The sequence below is a fragment of the Notamacropus eugenii genome, chromosome 2 (genome assembly GCF_028372415.1).
Source record: "Notamacropus eugenii isolate mMacEug1 chromosome 2, mMacEug1.pri_v2, whole genome shotgun sequence".
Classification (NCBI taxonomy): domain Eukaryota; kingdom Metazoa; phylum Chordata; class Mammalia; order Diprotodontia; family Macropodidae; genus Notamacropus; species Notamacropus eugenii.
The window spans coordinates 443,669,255-443,688,818 of NC_092873.1; the positions used below are offsets into that span (position 1 = coordinate 443,669,255).

The following is a 19,564-nucleotide window of genomic DNA, read 5'->3' on the forward strand; positions in this document are numbered from 1 at the left end:
GGAACAAAGGGAAGTTACTTCCAGTGGTGCTTCAGGCAGAGGGTTAAATTTTTTAACACTTCTATTTACTTAGTTGTGGAAATGGATTATTTGTACTTTTTTAATTTTTAACTTCACTTTTTAAGTTAAGAATGAAATATATATGCATATATCCTCATATATACATATACACACATATTTGAGGGGAGAGGTGTTAGGGGATTTTTATGATAAAGTTACCAGAGAAATAATTGCCCAGTTCTCTAATCTTGACAGGTTATTAAACAGTAACTATTTGATAAACAACCTTGAATGGGTATTTCCTCAAAGTAGTGTTATTCTAGAAATGACATATAAACTGATCATTTATTATTCCTCATAACTTGTAGGCACACTTAAAAAGACAGATTAAAAGCACTGACTGTGTCCTGTTTGAAGATGAAGATGATGACATGGACAGAGCAAGCAAGTGAGTAAATTGCTTGTCCTGGTGCCTGAGGTCTTGAAGCAGCCGATGCTCTGGGTCTCCGTGGACATCTCAGACCATAACGTAGTACAGCAGAGTGTTATGAACAGCCCAATCTCTCCAGGCACATGCCTGTCATCTCTGTTCTGGAGACACCGAGGCTGGTGGTTCTCTTGAGGCTGGAACTTCTGAGTACAGTAGGGCAAGAGCAGTCAAGTGTCTGCACTGAGGGCATTACTATGGTAAGCCCCCGACCTTATCTGGGCTGGGGAGAGGGAAAACCACTGCGCTGCCTGAAAAAGAGTGAATGGAGTGGGCTAAAGGACCAGTCAGTAACAGTGTGAATGGCAGCTCCTATACCTCAAGCTTGGGCAAGATGGACTCCATATCAGAATAAATAAATAAATAAATGAGAGAGATAAGAAGGCAGGTAGGCAGACCAGATCCTAGGGTGAATGACTGGCCTTTCTGTTCCTCGCACAGGAATTCCACGTTTTCTGGAATGCATTTCCTTCTTTACTTAGATATCCTAGTTAACATTAAAGCTCAGCTTGACTGCTACTCGAGGGATCTTTTCTGACCCTTCTCCCACAACTGCTAATGCTCCTCTTCCAAAATTATCTTGTATTTATTTTGTACATTTTTTTAGTATTTACTTCCATGTCTCCCTATGGAATGTTTATTCTTGAGGGCAGTAACTATTTCATTTTTGTCTTTGTGTCTTGAGCACCTATTTATTGTGGTTGGTGCTTAACAAGTACTTATTGATTGATTATAGTTGAAGACTTTTGTATTCATTCTCTAACCTAAATTCTTGATGTCTTAGAATAACTTCTATTAAAATCAACAAAAATTGAATTTCTATAACAAAGTCCCTGTCTTTCAAAAACTTTAGTTGGGAGGTCCATCATGTATTTTTCCTATCTTTTGGTTCAGTTGAAACATACTCTTTGATTCAGAATTAAGTCATGAATATTATAATTGATCAAAAGTTGTTTACATGCAGATTTTGCAGTCTAGAAACTGTCTTTCTGCATACCTTCAGTTTGACCTTTCTTTTTTCTTTAGGTTGTCATCAGAAGACAGTGAGGAAGCTTCTGCTTATTTTTATGAAAGTGATGATTCTGTTGAAGCTAGAGTAAAGACTCATTACCCAGGTGAAATGGACTTACTGGGAGAAATCCTTGATACTTTGAGTACACATAGCTCAGATCAAGGAAAGCTATCAGCAGCAAAGAGCCTGGATTTTTTTAGATCAATGGATGATATTGATTACAAAACTACGGTTAGTCTTTTCTCTTTTTTTGCATTTGCAATTCGATATTTCAGCTTACAGACTGACTGATGTTCTTTTCATTTGTTGTGATTGTCTTGGGCCTATGATAAAATCTGTACATTGTTTAAAGTAATTTTATGTTATGCTGTGTTAGGCAAATGCCAGTACTTCAAAAAATATAGTGCCATTTTTATTACCTGAAGTTATGCTTAGTTATCAAATGCTAATATTTCCCTACAGGTTCCCTGGTTCAAATCACTGCTGTCACTAATTAGACTTCTTTCTGTCAAACAAAAAACATTAACTTTCAGTCCATTTTATACTTGTCTTCTTTGGGGAAACATTTACATGAAGTATGTTGTTCTGGTGTTCCCAAAAATATTTACACACAGAGATTTTGACATTTATTTATTTATAAATAGCTTCCCATTTTATTAGCTTAAAATTAATAATAGTCTGCAGACTACATTATAAAATAACTAGCAGACATGATAAGATTATGACTCAAGCCTTGTTACCAGAGAAGACCAGACATCTACCCCATATGACATTGAATGTAGAAGTTCCAAGATGAGAAGTCCACAAGTGAAACCTTTTGTTTCAGTCTTATCAGTTCCAGTAAAGAAATTTGGAAGAATTTAGTTGACACCTTTAGTCACATTCTTCATGGAGTTGAACATTTATTTTGAAATTTTTTAAATGCTAAGGAAAAGCTATGAAGCCTTCTTAAAAAATTAATTTATGTCTTAAATTGTATATTCTTTCAGAACAAATCCAATGCACCTAGTGAGAGTAATCTGGCTGTACTTTGTAGCAGTTCTGATGATCAAGCTGACTGGAATCTTGGTCAGGATGATAGTGCTGTCCATGGGAAACATCTCCCACCATCCCCAAGAAAACATGCTTCTTCTGCTGGTTTAACAGAACCTCTCTTCATTCTGAAAGAAGAAAACAGTGAAAAACACCTCAGTGCCAACAATGTGAATTGCCCAATGATGGTGGTAAATTCAGCTTCTCCTATAGAGTCAGTTTTACAACTTGATTCTGCGGAAGATTCACCAACAGATAGTCCTTTCCAAGGAAAAACTGAAAATAATGAAACACTAAGCCATACCTCAGATGATCAACTTAATCTCGGCCTTAGACGACATCTGTCTACTCTAGTTCCCTGGGAAAAAGATGGGAATGAAGCAAAGGAAACTTCTGGAGATGTTGGACTACTTCATGAAGTGGTGACATTATGTCACATGACATCTGCTTTCCATCATGGTTTAAACATTTCAGAGGATAACAGCAGCGGACATAAAGCTTAAGTTGATGGTTGAAGGGGAAATCACTTCCTTCAAAGGTTCATAAGGAATCCTCCTAGACTTTCAAGTTCCATGTTAATCAGGTTTTGTAGGAATCATAACTCTTATAATTTTGAAATACTGTTCGGTTTGGTACATGAATTTTGCCTGTTTCATCAATTTAATGGCTATTTCATCTATTGATTTGTTTATTCAGAGTCTTAAAGATAAAGCCAACTGTGATGTTGTTCTCTTAGGTCAGGTATTAGTTTGTTAAGTCTATATCATTTAACATGATTGCCCCTGGAATATGGTGCTTAATGTCATCCATTTCATTTATCCAGAGGGAAACATATATAGCTTTCAGATAACCAATTAGTACTGCATCCATTTGGTTGAGCATGAGCTGAACAAGTTATTATAAAATGAGCCTGCAACTCATAAAATAGCAGATCAGCAAATTGCCTTAATCTTAAGCCTGTATTAAATTATATGAAGATCATGAGTGATTTATGGGACTATACTTAATTGTCTCAGAAGGCAAACGTTCTCAAGAGCAATAATGACTTTTTTATGCATTGAGTCAAGGGCCAAAAGCACTTTTCCTAAATTAAAAGAATCTAGAAACAATGTTGCATACAATTTATAGAAAGAAAAATAAGGCCACGTCTTACAAAATTTGAAAGGTACGAACTCACCTTTTATTCAGTATATGAAGTGCTGAAACATAATGTGAAGTCAGTGAACTTCTGTTTACAACTGAGACACTTTAAGTAGTTTCTGCTGTCCCCATGTACATTTCTAGTTTCTAGGAGACTTGAGAAAGGGAAATATGGTATAAACTGAATTCACAGACAGTATTGCTAAGATTCATTTTATTTTTATGAACTAATCTTTTAAAATGCCATTTGCTTTCAATTTTAACATCTTTCTGGATTTTGAAATTTTGAATTCGGATTAACATCTTCCTGCATTTTGGGAAGGAATAATGATCTTTATCATAGTGGTATAAGATAGATCCAAAAGTACAGCTAGAAAAAGTGGTGAAATTACATTTTAATTGGGTTCTGAAACTTTTCTATATTATACACTACTATATCATTAGAAACAAAAAAAAATGGACGGTATTTTTAAGGAAAAGATAATTAAACCTTCTACTTGGAGAATTTTGAGAAGTCATCCAATGAACATTAAACCTTCACTATGAAATATTTACTTAAGGACTTTTTCCATATACATTTGGTTTCTTAAATACATTTTTTTAGTTGCCAAAGATCTTTTAAAAAAATACAAAAAATTTGTACAATTTGTCTTTAAAATATTTGAGCAAAGCAAGGGTTGTGTTGTTTTTTTTTCCTGTCCACACTCCAAAATTACAGTGGACATTTTTACATCCATTTAGGTTTCAGATGGAAGGAATAATGTGTACACTGTGTACCTTTTCTGAAGAAAATAATTTTGAAATATCTTTTTACATTGCAAAAACTCAAGGCTTTATCAAATATTGCCTTAATCTTCTCATTCCAAATTTCCATTATAATTCATTGTTATATGCAATAAAAAGATTTTTGTTTTGTGAATATTATTTTAAATAAGAAAAAAGAACTGTAGGATTGCTAAACAGTTTCTGAAAAGTAAATTGTATCAACTCCCTTAATTGGCAAGTACCACTTTACTATTTGCAAAAGCAGTTAACCGAGATAGTTCTTAAAAATAAATTTTGATGTAAATTATTGCTTTAGGAATCATTCACGTCTCTGAACTCTGAAAAATAACCGAACTGTAGGAAACGTAAAATTCATTTTCATCCATTTGTTTAATTGCATGAATCATGATTATATCCCATGGCCTACATTTGCCTCCTAATCCTTCAGAGAGTACACAAGGAGGGCAGTTACACAAATGTGATCCTTGTGCTGAAAAATGTTTTGCCATAAATATCTAAGTTATATATTTGACTAAGTGATATAAGGTACATTTTTAGGATTGTGTATTTTTTTTAGTTTCAGTGATATTTTAAAGGCTAACATTCGTGCCTTACTTAAACATAAAATTGATAGTTGTCCATAATTTTAAAATCCTTTGTTACTGCCAAAATAGATCACAAAAGTAGCCAACACTGGTATTTCAAGGCATTAATTTATATCTATATTCATAGGTCAGTAGTCTTCAGAGTGTTGTAGGTAATCTAATAAGAATAGTCCAGGAATTAAATTATTCTTAATTTCTTCTTTTTTTTCTTCCTTTTCTAAAATTATTGATACTTGATGATGAAATAGAAATTAAATTTATAAATTTCTTTCTTCTGTTGAGGAAAATTATCATGAAAGAATTTTTAGAGAAATTATTAATTGCTTAATAAGGACTCCCTTCTGACTTTGCTATTCTTCCTCAACAAAGTCTTGGTCGTTATTGAATTCCTATCAGTAAAGAGTCCTGTATGCGTCAGACTTTGATCCAGTTGTCCTGTGTATCATATGAAGAAGAAGAAGAAGGGAAAGGAAAGTTAGAAACAGGAAAATACAGACTTAGGAACTGTAATTTTGTTTAAACAAAAAGTGGCACATTTAGTGATTATGTCCTTTTGAATAAATGGAAAGCCATAAATATAGTACAGGATTTTCTTTTCTGATTAAACAATTAACATTTCAGTCATTCCATAACTATTTATTTGAGTACCAAGTATGTGTAAAGGTACTGTGCTAGACTGTGGAGAATTTATAAAACTGTATTAACAACAGTCCCTGCCCTTCAAGGAATTTGCAATATAATGTGTAAAATGGAAAGTATTTCACATCCTTAAGGTAATATTAATTTGATCTAATAAGCATTAATTATCTATTAATTATGACCATCAATTAAAAAAAAACAATTTGTTTTTTTTAGAAGTCACCAAAAGGGCCAAAGTTTTCTCAGAAAGGAAAGGAAAATGCTTCTGTAACTGGTCAAGCTAAAGAACCCTGTGACTAAAGACCTTTAGAAGTTATTCCCAATTTTAAGCTCTCTTTTCAGCCTAATATACTAATTACTGTAAGGTAGCCTTCCAAGACGGTCATTTAAAGGCTATTGCCAGAGTCCTTTTAAAATGTGAATGGGAATGTCATTTTAGCACATTTTATTAAACTATTATAAGAGTTTAATCAAGAAAAGCAGAGACCTCCTCCCCCCCAAAAAATGTAGTTAAGTCTCTCAAGTCAATATGATAAATTCAGATTGATAGAGGATCCATTTTTTAAGGATTGCCTCTTAGTCTATTGGTAAAGACACATTCATCCCTGTAGCTGTTGCATAATTTTTCGTTAATACTGTACTAGCCTTACTATATATACCTTCTGGAATGCCATTGAATTGCATGTTTCATTTGGAGTTAGGTAGATTCATAACAAAGGAGGAAAAAGCTGAGACTATACTTACCAAGAGAAACAATATAAATTTTGGTTTTTTAAAGATATTTTGTTCTTCTTCTAAACAAATTAGCTTCTGAACAAATAAACTCAGCTATTATGGTTATCCTTTGTTCACTGTGAAACACTTTGCATCTTAGTAAATCAGAGAATACATTCAAGAATGTTAAATAAATTCCCAAGTCTTATTGCCAAATACAAAGAACCCCCCAAACACCCCCTCATGCACACACACTTCTAAAGTAGGAAATACTTTAAAAATAAATCCTTATATCAGTATTGATGCCTTTCTCATCTAGATTCCAATAATAATGTTACTGTATTATTTTTTATTTTAAGAAGTGATGTTGCTTTTTTTGAGCAAATTAACCTTTTGATCCAGTTGTAACTAGGGAATTATGTGGATTTGTAGGGAAGTGTATTAGATTTCAGAATTAATAGGATTTTGTGCAATATTTTTTCTTGAATAATTTAGTTGACACAAATATGTAGATCTGTTTTTCTAACAGATAAAGGTCATTTTTTTCAGTTAGATAAAAATATATGTAGCATTGTTCATTGTGATTATAGAAGAAAAATATGTGGTGTACATTGTTGGTAGACAGGTATGTTTTCATTTATTTAAAATTAATATGAGTGTCACACTGTGGTGTCATAATGGTCTTAGCAACAGAAAAATATGCAATAAGGAAATACTGTACCTAAGATTAATACATTTAGTACCATGAATCAGAAATATTGTATTTGGTAGTTAATATGCTTATTCAAATGTACATTTAGGATTCTAGTTGCTGCATTTGTCAGGTAATTCCTAAGCAAATTATTGCAGTCTGCACCATCTAAATTACATAGTATTTTTATGGCAGTGAACACATACTCAGATTGTGACATCCCTTATTGTGATATGTCTTTGCTAAGGTTCATAAAGGGCATTGCTTATACTTTTTGATTCTCTGTAAATTAGGTGAATTTTCCTTGTATGTATGTACAGTTTCTTGAACCCTGGAGCTTCTATGGATTCCTACTTTTATTATACTTGAATAAGGCGAAAAAGCACTGTGGAAAATTTGTAGTTTTTGGATGCAATATGCAAATACACCAAAAAAAAATCAGGTACTGTATAATTAAGATAATCTTTTTTGTTTCACCTGAATGTTTTTATTCAAGAAGCTATGTGTAAAATATATTTAGTTTAAGAATATTTTATTGTTTAAATGATTATTTTTAAACCTTCAATGATGAATTATTAGAAATAATGTATCTTAACATTGGACCTCAGTTATATAGTCTGTGTTACCACAGTTGTCCTACAGTAATGATTTAAGTTCATTCAAGTCTTAGACTCAGTGACTCTAAGCTAAGAATAAGACAAAAATATAAACATGTGCCTAGAAAATTCACTAAAATATATGCTGTGCTCCTCAACACATTCTTAGTCTGTTTAAGAAGCCATTCATAGTCATATAATATATCGGCTTATTTTTCTGCTGCACCATTGCTAAAAATGCAAACATATTTACTGCATCCAAGGCCCCTAACATTGTAGAAAGCAAGACCTCATTATGTAACAGATACGTTTGTTACAGTTCTTTGACACTTTGTAAGATTTAAGATTGCCCGAATTATAGGTACTGTCTCCACTAAAGCAGATGTTAACCTCATCTCTTGTGAGTTACTTGGTTAAGAATATTTTTTATATCTGACCAACCTTCTGGTGATCAGCCTCTTGAACTTAGATCAGGTTCCAAAGGTCCTTCAGTAATGGAGGCCCAGAATGCCAGGCATGCTGGTATTACTCACTTCCTGAAGACTGTACCTCATGAGCAGTCACTTTTGAGAATCCAGGGTTATCTTCACACTATGAGACATTAGAATAGGACCACTGTGGAAAACTGAATTATTGAATGTTTCTGTAGCTTTTAATTTAGAAGTAGAACTGTTTTGAATAAACTTTAAAAAAATAAATTAACATCTGCACATCACCTTGACCTGTAGTTAGTCACAAGTATTTATGAAAACGTGCACCTAGCATTAAGATTTGATTCATTGCTATTGCATCCTTCAGACTACAGTAGAAATCATCTCCAAAGTTGCAAAGCAGACCTTTGCTATCTGGAGCACAGTGTGAGTGTGTGTGTGTGTGTGTGTGTGTGTGTGTGTGTGTGTGTGTGTGTGTGTACACGTACATAAGTAATAGAAAATGTATGTGTATATATATATGCACATATAAGAGATTTCATGCATGTGTATATATACATATGTGTGTATGTATATATATTATATATATTTATACAAACACATACACACATATATTAGAGAGCTGTGAAATTTAAAATGTAAATGCAAATTTTGGGTGAACTCCACCTTGCCATAAAGTGCCCCAATACTGTAACATAAAATAAAATTTGTCTGTGTCAAAACTTTGGATGCTGAAGCCTCTAATAAAGTGACAACTGAATCTTATCCAGATGAAGAATTATCACAAAGATTCCACTCCTTCTGTCCCTGGGTAGTCTGGCTCTTAGTGCCTATAGGAAGCCAGTTGGGTTTAGGCCTAGACAAAAAATCATGCAGACAGCCTGCAACCAACTGTTTCATAATTCTACAACCATGTGTGACAGGCTTTGAAGTCAACGGTAAAGGATCACACCTCTCCCTTCCCCATGTGGACTCAAGAAATGGACTTGGGGTTTTGGCCTTTTCTTTAGCCCTCTTCTGTTCTCACTAAAGGGAGTAGTGTCTCCAATGCATGGTCCTGAGTCATGGGCATCCGGGGATCCAGGAATCCATAACAAGTAAGTATTGTAGCCAGCCCAGTAGAGAGGCCCTAAGAGAGCAACAATCTAATCCTAGGGCTTTTGGACTTGAACTTAGAGAGACGGATGCTTGGCAGGAACTGATCTGAACTGTGAGCTGATCTCCCTCCTCAGACATTGAGGTGGTATAAAGAGGGATTAAACCCTCAGTATGTTGGGGGAAAGTTTGTATATTTGTTCTTGCTATGTTTTTGAAGTAAATATTCTTTCATAAAAGCTAATCTAGTGTTGTGATTAAATAGAACTGGAGTGCTAGTCATTAGACCTCTAAAGTGAGGAACATTTGGTTCATGCCAGTGGCAGAGAAGAGAATCCTGTGTGGTGGGGAGGTAGGGTAGGGTGGGAAGGACAGAAATGGAATAGACCTGGTTCACAGTGAGAACAAAAATCAACCCACGTTCCATGTGAGACCTGATCTGGGATAAAACTGGCCTTTTATATTTGTGGGAATTATTGGAGAAGCACCATTAGATATCCCAAAAGTCTCTGTCCTGGGCCTTCTCACTATGCTATTTCATTTATTGATAGCTGCTCCCATGGATCCAATTATCATCTTTATGTAGATTATTCTCAGATCTTTTTATCTGTCCCTAAACTCTCCTGGACCTCCAGTCTCACATCTCTATCTATTAAATATCTTGAACTGAGTGTCCCATAGACATCTTAGACTCAGCATGGCCAATATTGAATTTGTCTCTCCCTAAACTCCTCATAGGATACCACCATCTTCCCAGTCATCCAGGCTCTCAACCTAAGTGTCATCCTCAATGCCTCACTCTCTTACCCTCATTTCCAATTAGTTGCCATGTTCTGTCAGTTTTACCTTTGTAACATCTGCCTCAATTGCCATAACTGTAAAATAGGAGTAATAACACCTACTTCACAAAGTTATTGTGAGGATTAAAGAGATCAAATGTAAGGTACTTGGCACAGGACATGACACAGGACCTACCATAAAAGGCACTTAATAAATGTTTTCTTTCTTTGCCAAAATAATTTTATACGTCCTGCATACAGAGCCTTCAACTCAAAACGTTCTGGAAATGTAAGGGAATGTCTCATACCTACCAATGACTTGTATATGCCACTTTTCACTCAAAGGTTAATCCATGCCTTGAGCTCCTTCTAACTGGTCTAGTCACAAAGTTATTCTGACCAACACAACCCTGAGTAGTGTGAGATGTCTATCTGAGCCAACCACTGCCTTTTCTGCCATTTAGGGTATTGTGCACCTGTGATGATTCTCCCTTGGTTTCATTTCCCCCAGCCCAGTTAATTCAGGTTCAGGTAATCCGGTATGTTCATATACATTATTTCAAATTATTTTATGAGTTAAATAGGTTTCTGTGAGATGAGCTGAGAATAATGGACTACTATTTCTAGCTGTGTTTCTTTTGGGAAATGTAATCCAATTTTTAAATAAACTTCTAAGTTTAAGAGTCCTTATATTTAACTTAATGAAAATGCACAGTGTCATATGCCTATCCTGTACATGTATAACCCCTAGATGTCACTATGGAAACCAGTACTCGCGGGCTGGCAGCAAATTTATCATCACTTGTCTCAAATGGTAGGAACAGAATCCTCTCAGATCATGCCTATCTCCCATCTCCTGGAGTCAACTTAGAGATAGGAATTCTAATCTTTAGACTCGCACCTCCCTTTGTGAAAGAGGAAGAGACTGCCCCATGCTTTCCTGGTTTCCCATAATCTGCATTACCAGATATCAACTAGATAAGATCATGGCTTTTCACCAGGAGTGATGGCCTAAGAACCCCAGAGATTCCTTCCTCTGCTTATCTAGACATCTTATCAACATACTGATATTAATGAAATTCTAGCTTGAGCTCTCTGGTTATGGAAGTTTCCTCTAATCATTGATCAGAGACTGTAATCAGTATCCTGTTTTATGCCCTGTAGATTTCAGATACCACTGTGTTTTCCATTAATTCCCTCTATATTCTCCCCATGTATAAAAACATTTACCACATTTTAAGTCTGAATATATGCTTTTATGTGAAGGAAACCCAAGTCAAAGCATCACAAAAAAAAAAAAAAATCAGAAACCAGGGACCATGTACCTACCTAAAGGAGACAGGAGATGAAGAAGCAAAAAACGCTTTAGCACCTTTTTCTGCAGTTCTTAGGAGTGTGGTCACTCACCAAATTCACTTGAAAGTGCTTTTGATTCCTAGAGCATAGGTTGCCTGTGAAACTAGCCTTCTATGCCCAGTCTAGTCCTGGATCACATATTGCACCATGTCCCCAGGGACCTGATTAATCACCATGGTACAGCTGCTTAGCTCCTGTAACATCTTTCCTCATGCTGTCTTTCCTTTCTGGCTCCTCCCATTCTCTCTTACCAGCTGCTTTTAAATCTCCTGCTTTATAGCCTTGACATTCACTTCTAGAATGAGTCTTCAGTGCACAGATTATAAAATTAGCTAACCCCTGAATCCTTTTTTACTTTGCTGATAAGGTTAGTTTCCTTAAAAGGGCATATTACTTATTCTAACAATGTGAATTCAAGATCTTATTATGCTTTCTTTTTAACTGTGATGCAAGGTATCTTTTGCAATAAAATTTAACTTAGTTTCATAGACTTATTTGCAATTTATGTTTTGGGAAAACTTCAAAAAATGGCCATTTTTTCACATTTCAAAGTTTTATCTGCAATGTTAACATTTTCTCCATCATGGTTTTATTTTTTTAGTTTGTTATGAACTTAAATAAAACAAGCATTTCTATAACAGTAGATGATTGTACATGAAACTGCGAATCTGTTATGTACTACTTGCTACTCCTTTTAAATACATAATAGTTATCATATAACTTTTCTTTTTTCTTTTTTTCTTTTTCCTCTTTCCTCCCCACCCATCCCTAGAGATAGCTATTATTAGATACACATGTGTGTGTGTAAAACCATTCTATACATCTATTTTTAATTTCTCTGGGTGCCGATAATGTCTTCCTTTATCATGTCCTTTGTAGGTAGGGCCAGCTACGTGGTGCAGTGGATAGAGCACCTGTGCAGGAGTCAGGAGGACCTGAGTTCAGATCTCACCTCAGACACTTGACACTCACTAGCTGTGTGACCTTGGGCAAGTCACTTCACCCCAATTGCCTCATCTTGGGTCATCTCCAGTCATCCTGATGAATATCTGGTCATGGATTCAGATGGCTCTGGAGGATAAGTGAGGCTGGTGACCTGCACAGTCCTCCCTCACTCCAAACAAAGTCAAGTGCAAGTCATGTCATTATTTCTCTGTTGGCATAGTCTTCTTCGGCAACGAAGGACAAACACACACACTTTTGTAGTTAATTTGGGTATTTATAATAGTCAAAATGACTTAGTCACTCAAAGTTGTTCTTAAAGCAATGTTGCTGTTACTGTATACAACATCCACTTGGTCTGCTCATTTCACTCTTCATTCTTTCCTGCAAGTCTATCCATGTTTTTCTAAGATTATCAAGCTCATCATTTCTTACAGTACAGTAATATTCCATCACAATCATATACCACAACTTGTTCAGCCGTTCTCCACTTGATGGAAATCTGCACAATTTCCAGTTCTTTGCTGTATAAATATTTTAGAATGTATTGGTTCTTTACCTTTTTCTAATCATCTTTGGAAATAGACCAAGTAGTGGTATTGCTGTGTCAAAGGTCTAGGTAGTTTAATAACTCCTTGGGCATAATTCCAGATTGCTCTCCAAAATGTTTGGATCAGTTCACAGTACCACCAACAGTGAATTTGTGTCCCAGTTTTTCCATATCCCCTTCAACATTTGTCACTTTCCCCTTAAATAATTGTAGCCAAGCTGATAGGTATAAAATGATATTTCAAGGTTGTTTTAATTTGCATTTTTCTGATCAACAGTGATCTAGAGAAATTTTATGTGAGTATAAATTGCTTTGATTTCTTTATGGGAAAACTTCCTTTCATATTCTTTGACCATTTTGGAGAATGACTCATATTCTTATAGACTTGACAGAGTTCTTTATATATTTGAGATATGAGACTTTTATCTGAAAATCGGTCGGTGAAATTTTTCCTAAATGTTCTGCTTTCCTTTTGATCTTTGCCACATTTGTTTTATTTGTATAAAACCTTTTTAATTTCATATAATCAGAATCATGCATTTTACACATCACACTGTTTTCTGTCTCTTGTTTATTCATAGTTTACCTATCCGTAAGTCTGATAGGTAATATATCCATGTTCTTCAGATTTTCTCATAATATCTATTTATATCTAGTCATGCACCCATTTTTATCTTATCTTGGTAAATGGTGTAAGATACTGCTCTATGCCCAATTTCTGCCAGACTGCTTTAGTTTTCCCAACAATTTTTACCAAATAATGAATTCTTATCCCCAAAATCTAAGTTCTTACACTTGTCAAATTGTATGTCTACTCTATGCATGTCTATCTGTTCCACTGATCTACCTTTCTGTTTCTTAGCCAGTACCAGATAGTTTTGATAATTACAAGCTTGTAAGATAGTTTAAGATCTGGTACTGCTAAACCTCTTTCCTTTACATTTTTTTTCTTTAGTTCCTTTGATATTCATGACTTTTTCTTCTTCCGAATGAATTTTATCATTTTCCTAATTCAGCAAAATAATTTTTTGGTAATTTAAATGTGATGGCATTGAATATATAAATTAAGTAAAATTGTAATTTTTATTTTATTGGCCCTCCCCACCCACAAACAATATTTTTTCAGTTTTTTAAATTTGATTTTATTTGTATAAAAAATTATATGTGTGTGTGTGTGTATGATTTTATTCATATAGTTCCTGGGTTAGTTTTGGCAGGTATACTCCCAGGTAATTTGAACTGTGAGTTACTTTAAATGGGATACCTTATATTATCTCTTTATGCAGGGTTTTGGTTTTGATATATAGGAATGCTAATGATTTGTGGGACTCTATATCCTGCTACTTTGTTAAATTATTATTTAAACTAACTTTTTAGGTGAGTCTTTGGGATTTTCCAAGTGTATCATCATATCATCTATAAAAAAAAGATAATTTATTACTTCATTCCCTATTCTGATTTCTTCAATTTCTTTTCTTCTCTTACTGCTATTGCCAGGATTTCTAAACAATATCAAATAGTATTTGTGACAGTGGGCATCCTTGTTTCAAAAAACATCATCATATAAAATATGATACACATAGAGGGACATGATTTATTAACAGATCATTAAGCAAACACTGCTAGAATTCCTGGGAGCTACTTTAAAAATAATTACTAAAAAAGAAAACTTATCCAATAGTTATTTATGCTGCCGTGCAGTCATGTTCAGTCATTTCACTTCTAGGTTCTGGTTCCTCTAATGTAAAGTGAGATTCTTTGTAGTTTTAAGATGCTTGTACTGAGTATGGCTAGTTTACCATAGACTTTCTTTTTTAACGTGAATTGTCAAAAATGAGATGAGAATGACTAGCCAGTTAACTCTCTTTATTTTTATAAGTGTATTTTTGGACCATTAAAAACTACTATTTATGTAGCACTTTAAAATTTGTAATGAGCTTCATATATATATATATATATATATATATATATATATATATATATATATATGTGTGTGTGTGTGTGTGTGTGTGTGTGTGTGTGTGACATATGTGTGTATGTGTATTATATGTGTATATATATGTGTGTGTATATGTATATAATGTGACCCTCATAATAACTATAACAAGTAGGTGCTATTATTATCCCCATTTTGCAGATTGAGGAAACTGAGGATAAGAGAAGTTAAGTGGCTTGTTTAGGATCAAATAGCTAGTAAGTGTCTGAGGCAGGATTCAAACTGGTATTATGTCCAAGTCCACAGCTCTATTTACTATGCCACTTAGCTGCTCCTATTAAATTTCACCTGATTAGCATCAGTAAATCACTTTAGAGTTTCTCTCTCCCTCTCTCTTTATCTTTAGAGACTAATTAATATTCAATATACTAGCTATCACTTCCAGCTTTCTGTCATCAATAAATAAAATAATCATTGATTCTATAACTTCATCTAAGTAGATGATAATATGTTGAACAGAGCAACTTCTAAGACTGTGACATCCATCCTACAAAGGACTGTTCCAGGTTGACATCAGTCTCTTCATAGATGATGGATTTGAAATGCAAAAGTTCCTTAGAATTTATCTAGACTAAACTAATAATTTTACAAAGAAGGAAAAGAGAACAAGAAAGAACTTTCCCAAGATCACAAATGTAAGTAAGTGGCAAAATCGGGAAATGAAATTTGGTCCTGTGACTCCAGCTTCAGAACTTTTCCCACAACATATTGTCTCCACCAATTAGCAGTCTTTTGGTCTTGTTGAGTAACTCACTTCTAAACCCAATATAATCATCTAATTCATATCTCTACTTCTTGTCCATAAGACTATTATGATAGACTTTATACTTTGCCAAAAATCTAAATATATTCTGTCCATGGCATTTCCCTGGTTTGCTAATCAAGGAATTCTTTTCAAAAGAAAAATGAATTCATGTTAGAGAAACTATTTAGATGCTTATTATTAACTTGGAGGGAAGACACTAGTGAAGTGCCCTCAGGTATCTGAACTGTTTAACCTACATATCAATAACTTTAATAAAAACTTATTAAATTTGAAGATAACAGGAAGGAGGGTAGTGGGGGAGGGGAGAGAATAAGCATTTATATATAATTACTATGTGCCGGGCACTCTGTTATATGCTTTTACAGATTTTATTGAAGCTGATCCTCACAACAGCCCTGCAAGATGAGTGCTATTATTCCTATTTCACAGGTGAACTATATAGTGTAGTTTAACACGGTAATGACAGATTGCTCTGTGTTCCCTTTTTTGTAACACTTGAAATGTTATTGATGGCTCTCTTCTAATTCTGTCCCTATCTACTAAACATCCCCCCCCCCCAGTAGAAGCCCTTCCTTGTAATAACTTAACACTCTGGTCATATCTGAGAATGTCTGATTTTGTACCTCTGAGTCCATCACCCCACTGCCAAGAGGTGAATGATGTTTTTTTTAAGGCTTTATTTAGTAATTTTCCTCAGTTACATGTAAAAACAATTTTTAACGTGCATTTTTAAAACTTTGAGTTCCAAATTCTCTCCCTTCTCCTTTCCTAGTCCCCCTCCCCATTGAGAAACAAAGCAATTCCATATAGATTATACATGTGTAGTTATGCAAAATATATTCATAATAGTCATGTTGTGAAAGAAAACTTAGACAAGGAAGAAAACTCAAGAAAAACAAAGTAAAAAAATTTGCTTCAATCTGTGTTCAATCACCATCAGTTCTCTCTCTGGAGATGAATGGCATTTTCATCTTAAGTAAATCCTTCAGTGTCATCTTGGATCATTGTTTTGCTGAGAGTCGCTAAATCATTCACAGCTGTTCATCTTACAATATTTCTGTTACTTTGTACACAGTACATTTTCAGCTCATGAAAGTCTTTTCGGGTTTTTCTGAGAGAATCCTGCTCATCATTTCTTATAGTAGTACAATAGTATTCCATCCTAATCATGTACCACAACCTGTTCAATCATTCCCCAATTGATGGGCATCCCCTCAACTTCTAATTCTTTACCCTCAAAAAAGAACTGCTATAGATATTTTTGTACATATAGCTTCTTTTCCTTTTTGTTTTTTATATCTTTTGGAACACAGACCTAGTAGTACAGCTAGGTCAAAGAGTAGGCATGGTTTTATAGCCCTTTGAGCATAGTTCGAAATTGCTTTACAGAATGGTTGAATCAATTCACAACTCCACCCACAGTGCATTAAAGTCTCATTTTTCCTAAGTCTCTTCCAACATGTGTCATTTATCATTTCTGTCCTATTAGCCAATCTAAGAGATATGAGGTAGTACCTCAGAATTGTTTTAATTTACGTCTTTTTCAATCCATAGTGAGACTATTTTTTATATGGCTATAGATAACTGATTACTTTTATCTAAAAATTAATTGTATCTTTTGATCATATGTCAATTGGGGAATGGCTCTTATTTTTATAAATTTCAATCAGTTCTCTATATGTTTGAGAAATGAGACCTTTATCAGAGAAACTTATTTCAAATTTTTTTTTCACATTTACTATTGCTAACTATATTTCTCTCCATCCTATGCCCCCCTCATTTATTCCATTCTCTCTCTCCTTTAACCCTGTCCCTCCTCAAAAGTATTTTTTTTCTGACTACCCCCTCCCTCAGTCTTCCCTCCCTTCTATCATCCCCCCTTCTTTTATCCCCTTCCCCTCCTAATTTCCTGTAGGGTAAGTAAGATTTCTATATCCAATTGAGTGTATATGTTATTCCTTCTCTTGAGACAATTCTGGTGGGAATAAGGTTCATTCACTTCCCCTAACCTCTCTCTTCTTCACCTCCACTGCTAAAGCTGTTTCTTGTCTCTTTTGTGTGAGATAACTTCTCTAAATCCTTTTGATTCCCTTTCCATGCATCCAAATCCAGATTAGAAACAGATCTAGGAAACCTGGGTCCTCCAGAGGTCCATGGTTGGGAAGACAAGATGGCTGAGTCCTGCCCTTGGGTGAGAAGGGGAGGTCAACTGGGTTGATTGGAAGGATCAAAGGCCTGGGTTCCTTTGTAGGGTAAGGGGCTGTATTTCAAGCCCCCTGTCCCCTGCAGGCAGGACTGGGGACAGGTTGGACTGAGCAATCCTAGGAATGTGGGGGGAGCTTGTCAGTTCTTCTGCATATCATTTAGAATTCAGGTCCAGTAACAGATAAACACCAGGAAACCTGGAGAGGGAACAGTGTTCCATGTCCCAAGACACCAGGCCTTGCAGGGTTCCACTGCATACAAGGGGGTCTCCAGACTAACAGTCATTTTAAAAAAGTATTTAGAAGGTTTTGGGGGAGAGCTCAGTGAGTCCCTGCCTTTACTCCACCATCTTGGCTCTGCTTCCAAATATGTTTTATCAATCTTTTGAAGTCATTATCAGTCACTGTGTTAGTCAGTTCTGAGGTCTTTCAAAGTTGCATCTCCTCATACTATTATATATGGTCATAGAAATTGTTCTGTTCATTTCCCTATGGCAGTTTCCTTCATCCTACCCACACAAGGGGAGGAAGCTACAACAGGGAAATCCTGGTGCTGTAACATATGACCACATACATTAAAAGAATCTAAAGCTGCCCCCAGAACCTGTTTGGTCTCAGCTTACCTGATGACCTGGTTATCTAGGAGCATCAAAAGGCCTGACCCTGTGAAATCTGGGCCTTTCAGACTTCATTGAGGCCTCAGATCACAAGAATCACCACACCCAGCTTCCATATGGAGATGGGGGAAATGAGGGACTTGTACAGAAAAGCTAAATGCTACTTTATCCTTGTAACATATCCTCACCATTAGGGCAAAGTACAACTCTTTTTGTTAAATGTTTTATGACTTACAAGTACCTCATTTCATCCTAAAATCAAACTATAACTAAGAAAATGCTTGCATTAGAGCCATGTCCCCAGGAACATATTTCTCTAACTCCATTAACATCTAACACTAACATCATTTCTTATGGTCTTATAATATTTTATTGCATTCACTTACCACAGTGTGTTCATCCATTCTCCAATGGATGAACACTTGAATTTCTACTACTTTGCTACAACCACAAGAAAAATGCTGCTATAAATATTCTTGTACGTATGAGTCCTTTTGATTTATCAACCTCATTAGTGTACATGTCTAATTGTAGTGTTTCTGGGTCAAAGGATATATTTTATTACATTTACTAAATTTGTTCTTCATCCTCATTGAGTCACTGGGTCCCTACCTATTTCTCTAATCCATTCATTCAATTCTACAAAATTTATTAAATATTTACAAAATGCCCAGCACCTTTTTAGGCTCTGGGGATACAATAAAAATGAAAATAATCCCTTCTCTCCAGGAACTTGCCATCTCCTATGGGATTCAACATATAAACAGATCCATAAATACAAGATAATTTGAAGAGGTAGGGAACACTAACGACTGAGCGTGTTGTGAAAAGTTTCTGCTAGGAAGTGATGCATGAGCTGATCCTTAAAGAAATCTTTGGGTTCTAAGAGCCGATGGACAGGATGAAGTGTGGTCCAGGCATCAGGACAATCTGTGGAGAGGCATGAAAGTGGAGGATGGAATCATGATTTCTGGAAACAGCAATTGGCAAGATTACTAAAATGTAGAGTATATAATATAGGGAATAATTAGAAACATTATAACGTAGACTGTGGCAGACTTTAAAAGGATTTATGTAGCAAGCTACATGTTCAGCAATTATTAAGTTCCAGGTAACATATGATTCCTTCTTGTTGTTCATCCTTCAT

The 19,564-nt window shown here is 35.0% G+C and overlaps 1 protein-coding gene across 3 annotated transcripts in view; it reads left to right on the top strand.

The window, feature by feature from the left end:
• DENND1B (DENN domain containing 1B) overlaps positions 1 to 8,877 on the top strand; it is a 334,070-nt gene extending 325,193 nt beyond the window's left edge. For all 3 annotated transcript variants that reach the window (XM_072648309.1, XM_072648308.1, XM_072648307.1), the window contains 3 exons: positions 369 to 448; positions 1,514 to 1,730; positions 2,489 to 8,877. In XM_072648309.1, coding sequence (XP_072504410.1) covers positions 369 to 448; positions 1,514 to 1,730; positions 2,489 to 3,034 — 843 coding nt within the window. In that variant the 3' untranslated portion in view covers positions 3,035 to 8,877. The remainder of the gene's footprint in view (positions 1 to 368; positions 449 to 1,513; positions 1,731 to 2,488) is intronic.
• Positions 8,878 to 19,564: the final 10,687 nt, after the last annotated feature.